Source organism: Ruditapes philippinarum, unplaced genomic scaffold (genome assembly GCF_026571515.1).
Source record: "Ruditapes philippinarum isolate M1 unplaced genomic scaffold, ASM2657151v2 ctg695_1_1_1_1, whole genome shotgun sequence".
Lineage (NCBI taxonomy): Eukaryota > Metazoa > Mollusca > Bivalvia > Venerida > Veneridae > Ruditapes > Ruditapes philippinarum.
Genome location: NW_026852580.1, coordinates 60,725 through 81,180, shown reverse-complemented (window position 1 = coordinate 81,180; position 20,456 = coordinate 60,725). Strand labels below are relative to the sequence as shown.

The 20,456-nt window shown below is 32.2% G+C and overlaps 1 protein-coding gene across 3 annotated transcripts in view; it reads right to left on the bottom strand.

Moving 5' to 3' along the window:
* LOC132717582 (neutral alpha-glucosidase AB-like) overlaps nt 1-18,613 on the bottom strand; it is a 45,051-nt gene extending 26,438 nt beyond the window's left edge. Inside the window, exons 1-9 of one of the 3 annotated variants that reach the window (XM_060701091.1) lie at nt 18,555-18,613; nt 13,644-13,757; nt 13,059-13,301; nt 10,254-10,430; nt 5,918-6,023; nt 5,127-5,232; nt 4,493-4,589; nt 4,096-4,197; nt 3,560-3,638 (exon numbers count right to left, since the gene is read on the bottom strand). In XM_060701091.1, the coding sequence (XP_060557074.1) occupies nt 3,560-3,638; nt 4,096-4,197; nt 4,493-4,589; nt 5,127-5,232; nt 5,918-6,023; nt 10,254-10,430; nt 13,059-13,301; nt 13,644-13,741 (1,008 nt within the window). In that variant the 5' untranslated portion in view covers nt 13,742-13,757; nt 18,555-18,613. The other 2 variants (XM_060701078.1, XM_060701086.1) reach the window with 2 other exon arrangements.
* Nucleotides 18,614-20,456: the final 1,843 nt, after the last annotated feature.

Here is a 20,456-nt window from a genome sequence, read left to right as displayed (position 1 = left end):
TCCTAAGACGTATCTATATTATTTTCAAAGTGAAAGGGACATAACTCTGCCAAAAAATCATCGAACCATGACCAAATTCCAACTTGACCTGCCCATTCCTTTGACATATCCATATGTCAAATTTGAGTTGAATATGTAACACTGTTGGTTAGATAATGAACAGAAACTGTAAATTTCATATTATTTCATATTATTTTCAAAGTGAAAGGGGCATTACTCTGCCAAAAATCATTGAACCATGACCAAATTCGAAATTGGCCTGGGCATTCCAGAAACATATCCATATGTCAAATTTGAGTTGAATGTGTTGTACCGTTGGGGAGATAATGAACGGAAACTGAAAATTTCATATTATTTTCAAAGTAAAAGGGGCATAACTCTGCCAAAAATCATCGAACCATGACCAAATTCGAACTTGACCTGTATTTTCTCATGACATATCCATATGTCAAATTTGAGTTGAATGTGTTGTACCGTTGGGGAGATAATGACAGAAACTGAAAATTTCATATTATTTTCAAAGTAAAAGGGGCATAACTCTGCCAAAAATCATCGAACCATGACCAAATTCGAACTTGACCTGTATTTTCTCATGACATATCCATATGTCAAGTTTGAGTTGAATGTGTTGTACCGTTGGGGAGATAAAGAACGTAAACAGAACTTTTCATATTATTTTCAAAAACCATCAAACCATGACCAAATTCGAACTTGACCTGTATTTTCTCATGACATATCCTTATGTCACGTTTGAGTTGAATGTGTTGTACCGTTGGGGAGATAATGAACGGAAACTGATGATGACAGAATGACAGAATGACGGAATGACAGAATGACGGAAGGACGGAATGATGGAGAGGGTAAACTATATGCCCCGGCCATTATATGGCGGGGGCATAAAAATCCTATTGTATCATTAAAACTTGTTATTTATGAAACAATAAATAAAGGCCACTAATTCATCAGTTATTCAAGTACAGGCAGAATTTGATTGAGTAAAGAGATATATTTCATTTCAATAATCTTACTATTCAAGATATAATTTAGAATTATTCATGAAGGAAAACTAAAAAATCTATGGTATAAAAAACATGACTTAAAATACTGATAAGTTTTTTTCCCTTGCATACCAGGAATAAGATTCACATAAGAGTTGTTAAAATTATACTTATATCTAAAATTGTTCAGAAAAGAAGAAACAAATCCTTTTTCTCTACATAAAGAAAGGAAAGAAACCTTCTTCTCTTACATGAAGAAAGAAAAAAATCCTTCTTCTCTTACATAAACTAGACCTATCACTAAAGGTGATTAATACCCCCACCAACAACTTTGACTTTTTGAAAAAAAAGTAGTCTGAAGAAAAATTTGAACACAAACTACCAACAACTTTGACTTTTTGAAAAAAAAGTAGTCTGAAGAAAAATTTGAACACAAACTATCAACTGTGTACAAAGAAATATTTCAATTAATTGTAATCGCAACTGGGGTCTCGAAATAAGCTTGCTATACACCAGGTTTGATTACAATATCTCATTCCTAACTCTAGTTATTGTCAGGAAACCATTTTTTCTATTTTTAGTAACACTGTAACAGTGACCTTGACACTAGGGGGTCCAAATGCAATACCAACCCAGGTCTTCATATAAGCTTCCTATACACCAAATAAGATTACAATATCTCATTCCTAACTCTAGTTATTGTTTGAACACCATCTTTCGTAACGGTGACCTTGACCTTGACCCCAGGGGGCCCAAATGCAATACCAACCAAAGTCTTCATATAGGCTTGCTATACGCCAAGTTTGATAACAATATCTCATTCCTAACTCTTGTTATTGTCCGGAAACCATTTTTCTATTTTTAGTAACACTGTAACGGTGACCTTGACCCTAGGGGGTCCAAATGCAATAACAACCCAGGTCTTCATATAAGCTTCCTTTACACAAAATTAGATTACAATATCTCATTCCTAACTCTAGTTATTGTCCGGAAACCATTTGTCTATTTTTCCTAACGGTGACCTTGACCTTGACCCTAGGGGGTCCAAATGCAATACCAACCCAGGTCTTCATATAAGCTTGCTAAACAACAAGTTTGATTACAGTATGTCATTCCTAAGTCAAGTTATTGTCCGGAAACCATTTTTCTATTTTTAGTAACAGTGACCTTGACCTTGACCCCAGAGGGCCCAAATGCAATACCAACCCAGGTCTTCATATAAGCTTGCTATACGCCAAGTTTGATAACAATATCTCATTCCTAACTCTAGTTATTGTCCGGAAACCATTTTTCTATTTTTAGTAACACTGTAACGGTGACCTTGACCCTAGGGGGTCCAAATGCAATACCAACCCAGGTCTTCATATAAGCTTCCTTTACACCAAATTAGATTACAATATCTCATTCCTAACTCTAGTTATTGTCCGGAAACCATTTGTCTATTTTTCCTAACGGTGACCTTGACCTTGACCCCAGGGGGTCCAAATGCAATACCAGCCCAGGTCTTCATATAAGCTTGCTATACACCAAGTTTGATTACAGTATGTCATTCCTAAGTCAAGTTATTGTCCGGAAACCATTTTTCTATTTTTAGTAACAGTGACCTTGACCCCAGAGGGCCCAAATGCAATACCAACCCAGTTCTTCATATAAGCTTGCTATACGCCAAGTTTGATAACAATATCTCATTCCTAACTCTAGTTATTGTCCGGAAACCATTTTTCTATTTTTAGTAACGGTGACCTTGACCTTGACCCCAGGGGGTCCAAATGCAATACCAACCAGAGTTTCCACATAAGGTTGCTATATACCAAGTTTGATTACAATACCTCATTCCAAACTCTAGTTATTGTCCGGAAACCATGATGTGGACCGACCGACGGACCGACCAACCGACCGACCGACAAGCTGACTCCTATATACCCCCCTAAACTTCGTTTGTGGGGGTATAAAAAGTTTATCACACACCCATGCTGATTTTGCAACTCATTAAAAATGGTATTGCATGGCCGTGCATATATTTTGACGTAAGGCATTTGTGTTATACAAACATAGTGTAAAGGCGCCTACAATATACGGGTGTCAGTGAAAAAAATGATTCTTTTTCACTTTAAACAGTCTTTATTTTAGGTATGTGTTAAATAGAATATTATATTTGTGTAGGTTTATTACTGAATTTATTAAACTTGTTGAATAAAGTAATATAATGCTCGCAAGAGTCTCATAAAATATAATTCTATTCAACTCGTTCAATAAATTCAGTACATTCAATGTCCTCTATTTATAATACAGCATACAGCAAATATTAATATACATGTATAGTATATTATGGAGATATTGATAACAGACATGTAGCTTTCCTGTAACAACAGCTAAAAGTCTATAATTGTTATACATTAATCTGTTATATATTTCAATAATTTAACTTCGATAAACTATTATTGATTTAAATTCAAGCAGAGATGAGAAAGTGTTAACTTATTCAGATAACTACAGAATTAAGTTCACTGGAAGGTAGATGTACGTATATAAATGTCAGTTATATGTCACATACGACTCACCTTATCAGCTGTGTTTGAACTTATATCAATCCAGGTCTCTGCAGCATTGTGCCAAAATATACCCACAGTTCTCTTCTCACTGTAACATATATACATGTAGCTAAATGCTTGATAAATTCTTATAATAATTATGGTGTAACTATACTAGTTTGATGATTTTACATTAGCATTTGGCATATCTGCTACTTAACAGTGGTATGTTTTTTGGAATCATCTGTCAACATATTAGCATACTGAAAATTGAAGTTATCACTGAATGGGATTTATATTCCCTTTACTATGCTTTAAATACAAATTAAATCTTCATTCAAATACGCCTACTCAGGTTTTTTTACACAAATTGCTGTTACATAAGATTAACTGTTAAAATAAGCCCTATAATTATTACATTGTGTATGTGATATGTATCAACTGAGGAAGCTTAATAAAGCGAAACATGTTTTGATACTTAATTTGTGTTGGTTTTTGATCCAATTATCCTATTGTGTATGTTTCACATATTATGAAATGTAAAAACGAAGATGTAATAAATTTACTTGTGTGCCAGCATCACAGGAACGGAACCATACAATGCCATGGGATTATACAGCTCATATTCAAACACATCCAAGTTAAACAATCTGTAAGGATCTGTACTCCTGTAATATATAATATAAATATATTGCAAGAACTTGTTTGCAATCAAGCTAAAATAAAAATGTATAATCTTACTGGACATTTGTAGAAAAACAAACCATTATCAAATAGCATGTGTATCAAATATGTTAATCACTTTATAGTGTACATCCTAATTATGGACTTTTGCATTTATACTTTGTTCAGCACTACATACTGAAAAGTCAATAATTTTCAAGACTTGTTTTTATACAAATCAATTTTTACTGTATATCATATTAATGATGGAATGAACAGGTATTATAATAATGATTTTACTTTGTAGTTTTGAGAGCCATCGAGTCAGCATGTTCAGGTATACCATAAACATGTTCAAACCCGGGAAATGATATATCTACACCAACAGATGATGGTCCTGTAAATATAATATTTATATACCATTAAATATATATTCATTCAGTTTTATTTCAGGAATCACTTTTTGTTGTTTGATTGCAAACTATATTAAAAATACATTATTAAACAACAAAAACATTATTCAGTTTTTTTGTTTTGTTTTTTGTTGTTTTTTTTTATTTTATTTAATTCTAACAAATTGATAACATAAGTTTATAAGTTAGCTAAATGCAATAGCTATGCTGAATATAAACTAATGCATTAAATGTCCGTTAGAATTTTCTACTACATGATTGTCTTATAATTATACATCTCACATAAAGCAGAGTTTATGAGAACATCTGTGCCCTATTGTAAAACTCTTTTATCTTACATTTGACAGCATTTTTATTGCATTATATAGCATACTACCAATAAACTGATTATTATACTACAATTATGATATGAATCAAATTATCATAAATAAAAATATGTCACCATAATATACATGTATCAATCAATAAGTTTATCTTAATTTAACAGCTGTTAACCTGGCACAGATTGAGAAAAACTTTACCATGTGGTTTCGAGTCAGGAAAGCTTTTATAAGTCTCCTCCCACATTGACGGTTCTTCTTCTTCCTTATGTTCTTCCTTCTTTTCTTCCTCTACATTTTCTTCTTCCTGAATGTTACAGAATAAATATGCATAGATTTAATAATTGCCAGCAATAAATGCATCAACATTATAATCTCTAAAAGTAATTAAAAAATAAACTTCATAGATATAATTATGACCAGCATTTTCATTTGTACAAGATCTGCATCAACTTTAATGAGCGGAAAATGGTAGAGTAAGACAGATAATTGCAATTTTTAAGTGTTTGTAATGATAATCAATTACTTCTGACCTTTGACGTTCATGTCTTTTATCATAATACTATTTTAAGTGTTGGTAAATATTAAATATTTGTCTTTGACCTATGTTGTTACCACACATGTAATTGTATTAGTAATCATTTAATATTGACCTTCAAGTCTCTAAAATATTTTTTAAATATTTTTAACTGTGACAATAATTGCTGCCTAATTTACAAAAGCAATCTTCCTACAAGCATGAAAGGATCAATCATGTTATGTAACGGTCAGTACTGTAAGGGTCAATCAGGTCAGATTTAACAAGAATGGGTATTATCACACTAAATACATATACTTAAATACATGTACTGACAAAAGGTTAGCTAAAGGTATGTTTGATATAACAGATAATCAAAAGATCACATACTTATTACATAAGTGTTATGTTATCAATAAATATCTAAAATTTTCAATACAAATTTATTTTAGTTTTATAGAAAAGTGTAACATACCTTCTTCTCTTCATCTTCTTTGTTTTCTCCCTCCTCACCAGGTGGCGCTTGTTCCTCAGCTCTGAAACGGTCGGAAAACCAAGAGGTTACACCCTCTATCCAGCCCCTACAAACAAACCAATCAATTCCAAGCTACCTACACCTAGACACACATGTACAACACATGAAATATCATTGTAGGACAAATCATAACACAAAAATTAAACTTTCAGTCAAAAAGCCAAAGATTTGATGAGGCAAAATGTAAAGCAAAACAATTAAAATAACAAAACAACTTTTTCATCAAATTAAAAAAGCAACATAACAAGTTTAGAAATGCAGGTTAATGAACATAAACTTCAAAATATCTTGCAAACAAAATAAAGCAAAACAAGCAAAAGCTCTTCTAGTACAACACTGTAATTGTCTGATAGAAAAGAAATGGTAAACATCTGTTTTTGAACAATTGTTAGCAGTCAATTTGGATGTTAAGCGAAACTGTAACAGTTTGTATCTCTTAAGTTATTGTTTTAGAATCTAGATTAAACAATGATACATGTTAAGTATCTGATATAAAATCTCACTGTGTAGTTTTCAATCTTATTATGATTTGTACAATAACGTAATTTTTATACACACACACATTGTGAAATTGTCATGCTATATCCAGGTGTTGATATCTGATTATAACAAGCAAAGGAATTGATAGGTTTGTATGGGTGCTGAAAGTACATGAACAACAAATATATACAACATAAAACCCTTCACCATCTCTTCCTGAACATATAACATTTAATATATTTATATAGATCAATTAAATAATACATTGCCAACAACAATTATTTGATATACATCTGTGTTAACATTTTTTCTGAAATGTTCTATGTTACCTCAAGTAATACACAGAGCTGATAATTATAATTGTATTGAAAATTGTTAAAACTGAGGAAAGTTGCTGAATATCCTTGTTTCTGACTCAGTTTCTGAATTATTCCTGATAACCAATATTAGTTAGATCCTGTTGTAACATTACCATGTGTAGATTTTATGAAATGGTTTTTTAAGATATCATTTAAGTTAGAAGACCACATGGAAGATTGGGAAAATAAATACGTAGCCTCTATAAGGTCATTACTTAATTTACTTATTACTTTACTTTCCACTTTACTATACTTACTTAAATAAGTTTTGACTGTCAGATACAGGTAGAGAAATATTAGCAGGTTAGTATTTATACTGTATATTATAGACATCATTGCATGTCAATAGTTCATTTTTGTATATTATGTTACCTATCTAACTATTCCATATTCTGAATTTTTTTTTAAAGATAAACAAATTTTACAATGTCACAAAATAACAGGAGTTGCTGTAATTTGGAGTAACATTACTTGTAAAGTGTTGAAGTAAAAGGGTTAACATTTAATTAACCTTTAATTTCAGTAGGATGATTAATGTTAACATTAACTTTCAAGTATCAATTAAAATGGCTAATTTCAAGTTATTAGGTTCCCAAATTGTAAAAACTATACAAATCAAATACCAATTTTTTTCTTTTTACATGTAACACAAGTTCTAGTTATTAAAACTTCTAGTTATAAATCTAGAATACTCCTGAAATCAGTATTAAAATGTTCCACTTTAAATGAACGTTTATTTATGGTATTTATTTACACTGGTAAAAGCATGCATCATTTATAAGTGCAGATATTTCGACCACTTAGTAAAACCATTAGCAACCCCCAATATTATATTGATTTTCTATACCATTCATCATGATCATATCTCACTTATAGGAGACACATTTCACCTTGTCATACAACAAAATCTCCTAATGTCATTACATCATCTATAACTTCAATGTTATATATAGCAAACACATTGTTCTATAGCTTTATGATGAATTTGCAATTTTCTGTTGTATAGGAATGTTCAAACTAACAAAATATTCCTGTGATGAATTGTTTAATACTAGTATAAAGTATAACATTGACATACAAATGTAACAAACACAGGGAGAAAATACAGGGTATTTATGATAAATACATGTACTTCATGAATTTTAATAACAGGTGACTAAACAAGAAGACAAAAATATCACCTTTCAAAAAACCATCAAATTTAGTAAGGAACAAAATATATCATTAAAATATGGACAATCTGACCTTGTGATTAGCTTGACATTTATTGAGAAGATCAATTTCAACTTTTATGCTAAGAAATGGAAAATTGAAGGTGTTAGTTTATTGACTTGACAAAATAGAATTTTGCTTAAAACTTTTAATACAGCTTTATGAAATATCTAAAATTAAATTCTGACACTTAATGTGAGCTCAAACATTGTTCATCTTTGAACCTTAATCCTTTACAGTATCAGTTTCACTATAATCTTCATTGTAAATCATCAAAGCTAAAAGCAAATAAGAACCAACAGGCTTATTAGACAGTCAACAATGCAGGCATAAGCTCATTACAATAAAGCTCTTCCAACAAAACAAAATATAACTTAACAATACATAAAATCTTTACATAAACCAACCTGATTACAATGCAGAATTCATCTTTTAAATAGCAATAAAATTAGAGGAATAAAAATTGTCATCAAAAGTACTAAAATAATTTATAAGCCAATGGGGAAAACAGAACATTTTAACTCATTATAAAGCAAAATATGAAAATGTTTTTCTCCAGTTTCAAACAATGATATATGGACATGCTTTATGAAGACTATTAGCTGTCAAGAATGGTTTAATTTCATGCAACAGAATTTTACATTACAATACATGTAATAGGTGAGTTGAAGATTGTTATTCAAGGAATATTATTTCAGCCTTTTGACGTGAATTATTTGAGGTGTATTATTCCTATTCAGATCATTTATCCATTGTTTCTATTCAAAATGGCTTCAAGTATGAAGTTTAGTTTTTCAGAACACTTACATTTCAGTTGCAATAAATCATAAAATATGGAGATCAACAAAAACCATGAGGGCAATGATAACTCTGGATTGCTCACAAAATTTCTTTTTTATCAAAAACTTTAGTAAGTCATATTTAATCTTTAAATGTATTTATCAACAAAACTGTTTTTTTAAGATAACATACCTGACTAAAAACCAAGGGTTTTTCACTTGTTAATGCAATATTTAAGGATAAAAATCGCCCAGAGTTTATTTGTCTGCAACACAATTCACGAAAGTTGGAGCCTTACTACTGCAGTTACAATCATATAACCACAAGATTTCTCTTAGAGAACTAACTAAAATGCATAAGCTTGAAACTACCTCAAAATCAAGTCAAAGTTAAACTAACAGTGTGAACAGACATCAAACCCCTGATATTTCTTAAACACGATAAACTAGAACTATTGCTGAATGCGATTCATACCCCCACCAATGTCCTTGACAGAAGACAACTTGGAAAGGTGGTTAAGGGAATAACTTAAGTGGCACAAATACATTTAAAAAGAAATTATCTCTGGTGAAAAAAAGACTAATTGTACAGGTAATAGTATAAATATATATTATCAAATCATGTTTGAAACAGTTACAAATAACCTTTCATTTTCCCAATGTACTAAACAATTTATAAGTCAATTTTTGACATTTGACCTTCAATTGTGACCTTGACCTTGAGCTAACACATGGGCATCATGGGTTCTGCACATCCCCTTGTTAAGGTGAACATTTGAGCCAAGTTTGAAGAAAATCTTTCAATTAGTGTAGGACTTACAGAGCGGACACGACATACTGTGTAATATTTGATTGTTTGATATTTGACCTTCAATTGTGACCTTGACCTTGAGCTGACACATGGGCAACATGGGTTCTGCACATCCCCTTGTTGAGGTGAACATTTGAGCCAAGTTTGAAGAAAATCTTTCAATTAGTGTAGGACTTACAGAGCGGACACGACATACTGTCTAATATTTGATTGTGTTTGATATTTGACCTATAATTGTGACCTTGACCTTGAGCTGACACATGAGCAACATGGATTTTGCACATCCCCTTGTTGAGGTGAACATTTGAGCCAAGTTTGAAGAAAATCCTTCAATTGGTATAGGATATATAGAGCGGACACATAATTTGGAGACATAACCGACCGACCGACCGACGCGACAAAGCGAATCCATTATAGCCCCCCCCATCCCACATTTTGTGGTGGGGGTATAATTACTTTCAAGCATTAATAGTAACAGCTAAAAATGTCACTGTTTCTAGTGTAACAACAAGAAAGTTTTTAATATCAAAGTGAAACATGCTCCTTACACTTTACTGTTCTTCTTGAATAAACTTATGTGCTACAAATATATACATTCTCAAATGGTAATGTAATTGTGTTATGAAAGTACTTACTGCGGGGAATCTTTTTTCCTGTAGTGTTCAAACTTGAGCAATGCTTGTGTATTTATACTGATGATAGGCTCTTCTTTATTTATAAAGTCAATTCTAAATGGTTCACTTGAGATCAATATCTTGTTATCCTCAAAACCTAGAGTTATACTTTTATCTGATCTGTCTAAAACCTTCATGCTGAAATAAAATTTCACATTAAAATTTTATATCAAACAAACCTGTACATTTTCTCAAGTGAGAGCAGATAGTTATCAATACGAGTTGTGAATTATTAATGACCCTTCTTTTCATAGAAACCATCAAAATCAGTTTATTAAGTTTAGGTACATTTTGTATTTTGGAAAATATATGAAATGTTCACATCAGATAACCATATAAACACTATCTTTACTTAGAATACAACTTTCATTGCTGCTGTACTAACAACATTTTACAGGTTATATGACATGAAATAATTTTCATTTTCCTTTGAAATTTTTTTTCTGTTCTATCAAAATACAAGAGGGCCATGATGGCCCTGGATTGCTCACCTGACACAACCGCACCCAAGAAATTGTCTTAAAAAACATCAGGGCCCAAGTTTGATGAAAAATAAGTAAAACTGTGACTTGTGTGTTATAAAGATTTTTTCATATTTGGGCAATGTGACCGTAATTTTTGACCGCACACGACCCATATTAAAACTTGACCTAGAAATCATCAAACAACCTTCCTGACCAATTTCCAAGAATTTGGATCAAACTGCAGCCACTAGAGTGTTAAAAAAAGATTTTTTTCTATTTTTAGCTCCTGTGACCTAGTTTTTAACCGGACATGACCAATCTTAGCACTTGACCCAGAAATCATCAAAACAACCTTCCTGACAAATTTCCAGAATATTGGAATCAAAACTGCAGCCACTATAGTGTAAACAAGCTTTTTCTATTTTTAGCTCCTGTGACCTAGTTTTTGACATGAGATGACCCATCTTCGAACTTGACCCAGAAAATCATCAAAACAACCTTCCTTGACAAATTTCCAGAATATTTGAATCAATACTGCAGCCTCTAGAGTGTTAACAAACTTTTTCTATTTTTAGCCCCTGTGACCTAGTTTTTGACCGAAGATGACCAATCTTCAACCTTGGCTTAGATATCATCAAAACAACCTTCTTGACAAATTTCCAGAATATTTAGATGAAAACTGCAGCCTCTAGAGTGTTAACAAGCTTTTTTTTCTTTTTAGCTCCTGTGACCTAGTTTTTGACCTGAGATGACCCATCTTTGAACTTGACCTAGAAATCATCAAAACAGCCTTCCTGAATATTTTCCAGAATGTTTGGATGAAAACTGCAACCATTAGAGTGTTAACAAGATTTTTCTATTTTTAGCTCCTGTGACCTAGTTTTTGACCAGACATGACCCATCTTCGAACTTGACCTAGAAATCATCAAAACAACCTTCCTGACAAATTTCCAGAATATTTGAATCAAAACTGCAGCCACTAGTGTTAACAAGCTTTTTCTATTTTTAGCTCCTGTGACCTTGTTTTAGACCGGAGATATCCCATCTTCAAACTTGACCTAGAAATCATCAAAACAACCTTCCTGACAAATTTCCAAAATATTTGGATGAAAACTGCAGCCCCTAGAGTGTTAACAAGCTTTTTTTATTTTTAGCTCCTGTGACCTAGTATTTGACCCGACATGACCCACCTGCACACTTGACTTAGATATCATCAAAACAACATTCTCGACAAATTTCCAGAATATTTAGATGAAAACTGCAGCCACTAGAGTGTTAACAAGCTTTTTCTATTTTTAGCTCCTGTGACCTAGTTTTTGACCGGACATGACCCATCTTCAAACTCGACCTAGATATCATCAAAACAACCTTCCTGACAAATTTCCAGAATATTTGGATGAAAACTGCAGCCCCTAGAGTGTTAACAAGCTTTTTCTATTTTTAGCTCCTGTGACCTAGTTTTTGACCGGAGATGACCCATCTTCGAACTTGACCTAGATATCATCAAAACAACCTTCCTGACAAATTTCCAGAATATTTGGATGAAAACTGCAGCCACTAGAGTGTTAACAAGCTTTTTCTATTTTTAGCTCCTGTGACCTAGGTTTTGACCGGAGATGGACCATCTTTGAACTTGACCTAGATATCATTAAAACAACCTTCCTGACAAATTTCCAGAATATTTGGATGAAAACTGCAGCCTCTAGAGAGTGTTAACAAGCTTTTTCTATTTTTAGCTCCTGTGACCTAGTTTTTGACCCGAGATAACCCATCTTCGAACTCGATCTGTATTTCATTGAGACAAAACATTCTGACAAAGTTTGATGATGATCCAATCAAAACTGTGACTGCTAGACTGCTAACAACCCAATTGTTAAGAGTGTTAACAAGCTTTTTTCTATTTTTAGCTCCTGTGATCTAGTTTTTGACCGGAGATGACCCATCTTCAAACTTGACCTAGATATCATTAAAACAACCTTCCTGACAAATTTCCAGAATATTTGGATGAAAACTGCAGCCTCTAGAGTGTTAACAAGCTTTTTCTATTTTTAGCTCCTGTGACCTAGTTTTTGACCCGAGATAACCCATCTTCGAACTCGATCTGTATTTCATTGAGACAAACATTCTGACAAAGTTTGATGATCCAATCAAAACTGTGACTGCTAGACTGTTAATAACCCAATTGTTGACGACGCACGACACACGACGCACAACGCACGACGACGGACGCCGGACATAGCCCCATCACTATACCTCACCTTGACCACTTCGTGGTCAGGTGAGCTAATAAAAAAATTCTTACTCTTGTAGTTTTGGTTCCCCAACTAGAGCATCTCCTACAGGAATTTCATATCTCTTTTTGATTGGATCCATCTCATTTATTTTCACTCTGGCAGAGTTATCTTTTACTGCAGACACTTGTAGTAATAGCCTTATATTGTTCTTTCTATTTACCAGCTGAACTTCTACACTGGTTCCCATCACTTTTAAAGTGTCCATTAAGACAACATAAGGACTGGACCCTGGTTGCATTGCCCTATGACGCCTAAAATTAAGATGAGATACATTTAAGGGCATGAAACATTGGCATCTTCTACAACATGACTACATTTTATCTTAAAAGGTCATTTAAATATCTCATTTACTTCTTATTGCTTGTTCAAAAATACATGCATTTTAAAACCCTGGTAAAATCTATGTATTGAATACTCATTTGTTACACAGATTGAGGAAAAAGATTGTATTGCCTATGTTGCAGATGAAAAAGGATTTTTCATACACAGTTACTGTACATTCATGAAAATGTTCAGGGTCAGCAACACAATTTTGCATCTGAAGAAAACTGGAAACAGGAATAAGAGTAAATTTGTTTGAACAATATACATACTTGCAAAAACCACTCTGGTCGCATGTTTTAAAGTTGTCTCTATTCACAGAGATTACACTTGTAACTGACAGTAGCACTAACACTGTCACCACAAACATCCTCCTCCAACCTAACCTGAAAAATTAGAATATTTTAAATTTAGTAAATTTTCAAATGAAAAAGAAATTGACCATTATTTGTTATCTACATGAATTAGAAGAGCAACTATCCATATTTTGCATTATTTTAATAATTAACACGCTAACAAATTCCAATAGTTATAGTGGTATCTCTTCATGTTTTTTATATTAAGAGAGAATTTGCGATATCAGTATAAAACCTGTCCCATTTCGTACCAGTTTTGACAGGATGACTAAATAACCTACAAATAAACAGGTTTTGTTTTCATGCAACTACAAGTTCAACATAGATTTTAGATATGCCTTCCCCATTTCAGCACAAAATAGCATCCTTGGCAGATCTTTACAATGGTCACGAAAATTGATTCAGTGGAATTTATCTTATTGTTACTATACAAACATGTTCCAATGGCACGTTTTAGAATTTATTTTTTTAATTGAGTAATTCCCAGAGATAGATTAATGATATCTAAAGCGGATATAATTGGTATTATTTTTGTTTAGTATTGGGAAAAAATATCTGTATTTTCAATTGGGAAGGGACTGTTTACTGGACCCAATCAAAGAAGGAAAATATCGCTGTTATTGTACATTAGTTTATAGTAATGCAGTCTTCGAAAGTAGTACTCGCCCGATCGCCTTACCTAGTAATAGCTAGCGCCCTTTGGGCCTGCTCGCTCAGCGAGCTTTACGGCAATGCGAGTACCTGCTACAAAGTGATAGTTTTGCCGGAAGAACTGCAAAATTGTGGGACATTGACACAAAGCAAATTTTCAAATTAAAAGATAACGATTAAAGCCGAGGACTTAGACGTAGACTGGTCTCCTGCACACTTCTATGGGAACTATGATAAACAGAAGCAGTGCATAAAATACCAAATGGCAGTTTTTAAACGGAAAAGGTAAAATATGGTGTCAAGTGAATTGTGGGGCCGAAAGTGTGCAGTTCTAAGTGTATTGAAAACACAAGATGTGTTAAATTATACAATTAAAATCAAGCTAGATCAACACAGGAACATCAATATAAAGTTTAAAATGTTATTGTAACATTCTGTTAAAATAAAATTATACAGCAGTGTAAACTGAAATATGTATAAGTGACAGTGTTTTTTTTTCACCAAAATATTCGGCGAAATTTGGCCCCATTATTCCCTCAAAATAGTATGTTTTTACCCCCACTCAAAGCCTAAATTTCCCCCTATATGGCAGCCCAAATTTGCCTGCAATAAATATCTTCTTTTTTTTTGCAACTAACTGCCGAAATATGCTTTATTTAATGCTTGTAAGAGTTACTGTTAAGCAAAGTTGTATACAAATTGTTCTCTGGTAGGTAAGGGGAGCTAGTCCCGGCGTCCCAACAAATTTAACATGCGATTCATCAATATTTTAGATCCGTATATTAAGAAAAAGAGACGTATTTTAAAAATGTGTTGCAAGAGTTGCTTCCCTTTTCCACCCCAAAGAAAACAATATAAAATAAGTAAATAAATAAAATTCCCCATCCTGTTGCATTTTTCCCCCTCCAAAGGGCACCGACCCCCTTTCCCCAAAAGTGAAAAAAAACACTGAGTGAATATGAATAAACATGATAGTGATAGACTAATATGAAGTAGTGGCGAAAGTTTGCTTAAAAAGGGCTTAGCTCTTCCATCAGAGCCAACAATCATCCTACAGGTATAGGCTAATTTCATATTAATGAACTGGATGTATGAGCTAGGTACAATTATTCCTGATGGCATGAATTCAAAAATACTTTATTAATTTTGTAGATTATAATTCTTCATTTTAATATTTTTTTTATAAAAAATTGTATTTTCTATTTTTGCTTAAAATGACATAAAACTAATTTCATGCCAATATGTAGTTTATGCTGGTTTTCTAATTTTACTTTCAAATTGCTTTTTACTGCATCTTCACCAGTGTTTTGTATCTTTTATTAAGATCCTACATATTACATTTATACGCCAAATTATGTATTACATTTTGACGTCGTTGTCCTTGATGTCATATGACACCGACGTAATTTCCTGTAAACAAAGTATACCTGATGAAGACTTTTGAGTCGAAACGTTGTATATTTTTCAAATAAAATAATTACATTTTTAAATTGAAACTGGCGTTGATTTCTATATTCAAACTTACAATATTAATGTACTATAATTTCTGTCAAAGAGCTCACTGTGAGGCTTAATTGCCTTATTCATATTATTAAAATTTGGATAGCTAGCTTTAAGGCTTAATTGCCTTAAATATTGGATGACTAAAATATACAATTCTACTCGCCCAACTGGCAAGTCACATTTTCGATCGCGGAATTCATTGTGGTGGTGTTACAAAGTTAATTTCGAAGACTGGTAATATTAAGCAGTATTAAGATGCAAAATTTTCCAAACTTTGCTTGGTACTTTTTCCAAAAATGACTAGAAAATCACACACTTCAGGTTTCTATTCCAATATATTATTATACGCCTGATTCATTTGTATTATGAAAAATTATAATCAGCATCCATTCACAATACAGGGATTTTTTTGGCTTATTTTATAGACGATATTCGGTCATATTCCCAATTGAAAATAGTATATTATTTTCCCAATCAACAGGAAAAAAATCCCAATTGAAAAAGTACAAAATAAAATATTGAATAACAAATTCTAAAATCTTTGAAAATAACGGGCTTCTTCACTGTTATGGTGTTTAAATTTTTGCAGACAGTTATCGTATAAGTACCTAATCTCACACCCAACCTATTCTCAAACCTTTCATTCATGTGCTGTTATTTTTTTACTAGAAGTGACTATGATGTCCTGAACTTGTGTGCATAAAAGCTTAGTTTCTGACAGACATGTCTGCTGATGTCAAATGAAAACAGTGCATAGGAACAAATATTTACATAACATATTTTATTACATAGCGTTATTTCATACAAATTGCTATTACTTTTGTAAGTCCCATAAATACACCATTAACTATTTGTGAAAATGAATATTATAGACAAAAATATCTTAAAGCAGGTAACTGCATCGTGTAGGGTACTTCATTGTCATGTGATAGGCATATAACAATCACTTTGTAGGCTAAACTTAACAGTAGAATTTTAGAGATACTTGAGGGGTTTGAGATTAGGTTCTTTATTTTAAGAGGCCATGTTAGTTTTATAACAGAGGGTTGTGCTTTTCCAAGATGGAAATAGAGCTTTTTTAATAGTTGAATTTCAGTCAAATTTTACAGAAATGTTACATAAAGATTAAAGTGTACATATGTAAAGAATTTTTATAAAGATGTATTTTTACTTAAATTAAAAGACCTCTTGAATGCTTAGAGGTTTGAGAACTGGTTAGTCCACGATATATTTTCTATTCATTTTAATAATTTTTATCACTGCAAAATTTAAGTCATGCAATTTTCCCCAATTTTTAACAAAACACCGATGAAATTCCCAATTCCATGGGTATGGGTCATGTTCCCAAAATCCTAGAAAAAAACCTGCAATATCAATTTAGCCGTGTTAAGTTTTACCTTGTTACAAAACTCACAGACGCTTGTGGTTTGGAGCTCAAAACGCCTTTAAAATCCAAATAAAATGCATATTTGTCAATCCCACGACATGTGCTGATCATATATATCAAAAAATCTTAATATATGCCGTTTTGAAAAAAAATCATATTTCAACAACTATAATAATACACAAGATAAAAATGTTCGCCGGAAAAAATCCGCACCCCTACCGTCATAATCACCATGTATTTTAATCCATTTCCAATATTTTCACATAATCCTTTGGTCTCATCGACACAGAAGATATAATTCTTCACGATGATGGTCAATTTTAAACTTCAACGGTAATATAAACAAACGCAACAGCCGAAATAAACATCAATATTATCGCCGTTTTTTTTCCAACGACAAAATCTTTCGATAAATTCAATGGACCAGACGGCTATGAACGAAGCTATCCGATTATGTGGTTCCCAAACTTAAAAGCGCTGCGCATTTTGCACACGGCAAAAGCTGGGGGGGCCACATAATCGGATAGCTTCGTTCATAGCCGTCTGGTCCATTGAATTTATCGAAAGATTTTGTCGTTGGAAAAAAACGGCGATAATATTGATGTTTATTTCGGCTGTTTGCGTTGTTTCATATTACCGTTGAATGAGTTTAAAATTGATCCATCATCGTGAAGAATTATATCTTCTGTGTCGATAGACCAAGGAGGATTATGTGAAAATATTGGAAATGGATTAAAATACATGGTGATTATGACGGTAGGGGTGCGGATTTTTTCCGGCGAACATTTTTATCTTGTGTATTATTATAGTTGTTGAAATATGATTTTTTTTCAAAACGGCATATATTAAGATTTTTTGATATATATGATCAGTACATGTCCTGGGATTGACAAATATGCATTTTATTTGGATTTTAAAGGCGTTTTGAGCTCCAAACCACAAGCGTCTGTGACAAAACTCAAACAAATTATAGAAAAAATCTTTTTTTTCATCTTTTTTCTATGCAAATTTTGAGGTTAACTTCAATATAATCAGACTGATTGATCTTATATAAAGCTTAGACTTGAAACAACTAATGAATTGCGAGTGACAAATATTATTTAGAAAGGAAAAACAATTCTTTGTGTACCGGTCACGCAGCAAGTTTTCGGAAGTCACCATCTTGGTTGAAAATTACGTGTACAGCCGACTGGTCGAATGCGGGTCGAATGTAAATGTTTCGAAGGTGAAAATATTCCATTTTCAGTTGCTCAAAGATTAAAATCTAATATTTTGGGAAAATTTACCTTTAAAAGTACTTGAATAACGTATAATGCTCTAAAAAATAACATTCGCATATAACGCTCTTTATTACGTTTTAATTACACGCTCATGAAAAATGCTTAAAAGCAGCTCATAGGTTATAAACCACTAATTATTTCCAGAAAAGAATTACGCATATTCACGATTCTGAGTGACTGTTTCTTTTACTGATATGATCGATAGAACTGTATTTCTTATGTAAACCTTTACACGCATTGTATTATAAGTTTCTGAAATATGTACATGCAATGTATAGACATTTTAGCTAACAACAAAAAGGTTTAATTAAGTAAAAGTAATATGAGGTGTATGACCTTATGACCCTAAAATCAATGCAATCCGGTCAACTCGTCCCCTGGTCAACTCGTCCTCTGGTCAACTCGTCACCTTTTTGGTCAACTCGTCCCCTACTTCTGGTCAACTCGTCCTCAAAGAGTCAACTCGTCCCTAATATGGTCAACTCGTCTCCTAATTTCTATCGATTCGTCACTATTATGTTTTAAATCAATGTCTTTAAATAGTTATTTTATGTAAAATTAATAATGAATTTGATTGATATCGAAATATTAATAAAATAACGTCTTTTTACGTCAAATTTTAATGATCTTTATTTAAGCGCACGTGCATAGCTTTGATGTAAAACTACAAAGACAGGTAAGTTTGCAAACATTCAATTAATGTTTAATAAATCGGAGTTTTAAATGATAATTAAAACTAAAATTAGGTCCAACTCTTTGATTTTTACCGCCTCCCTAAATGGATTAAAGACTGACAACAGATTAACAGGAATTAGAAGTGCTAAAAACTTTATGTCAGTGCGTATTGATCTCATTATAGAAGGATCGTGTTAATTAAAAACATGATAATTATTTGTTGTAAAATTGTCAATATAAAATTTGCCCTAATAAATATAAGATTTATTCTTAAAATCTCATTTGCGTTGTACGTTATATCAACATTGGATTATTTTTTAAAGTGCATATTAATCATTTCTTAGAATTCCATATGGTTGGATTATAGACTGCATGTGAAGTGTGACAATTTTAATTATTTGTGTTGTTGATTGTGACTTTTTTAATTTATTTGTGTCGTTAATTGTGACAATGTACCCCTGCATTGATTGTAGGAAACATTCTAGTGTGAGCGCTGTGAACACTGGCAACACAGAAGTTGTAATACAGGTTAGTCATTTGTGGTGTTTATGTTCATTATTAACAGACAAATGGTCTTGCAATTCCAAATGATCTTATATAGTGTATTGGAATAAAAATTGTCAAAGAATTTTTATTTGTTATTTTTTTTTCATTATTTTTGTTTTTTAAATAAAAAATCCGTACAATGATATTTGCAGTGGATATTAACTGATTGAATGGAAACATGATTGAAAACATAAAAGTAATTACCAAATATTTAATTGCCATCTAATAACTAGTAAAGATTAATATTAAATTTCCATAAATAAATCTTTAAATTGATCTCAAAGAGGAGCTGAAAAAACTGAGTTCCAGAATTTCTTGTATAATACAAGTCAATATATTGAATGTATAAATTATATTTTATCATTGCATATGAAACATGTTTTATACATTAAATGGTATTGCTATTGATCGTCTTCGTGTTTTTTTTTCTGTATGTAATCAAAATTATGCATATATATACTTATTATTAGGAAAAAAAACTCCAAATATTCGCATACAAAAAGCGTCAAAATATGTCCAATTCAGTAATTTTATAATATATTATTTTAACAGTCTATAATAATTTATGAAATATATGAAAAACAAATAATAATAAAATATAGGGGACGAGTTCGGGACGAGTTGACTAGGGGACGAGTTGTCCAAGGGACGAGTTGACCAAAAAGGTGACGAGTTGACCAGGGGACG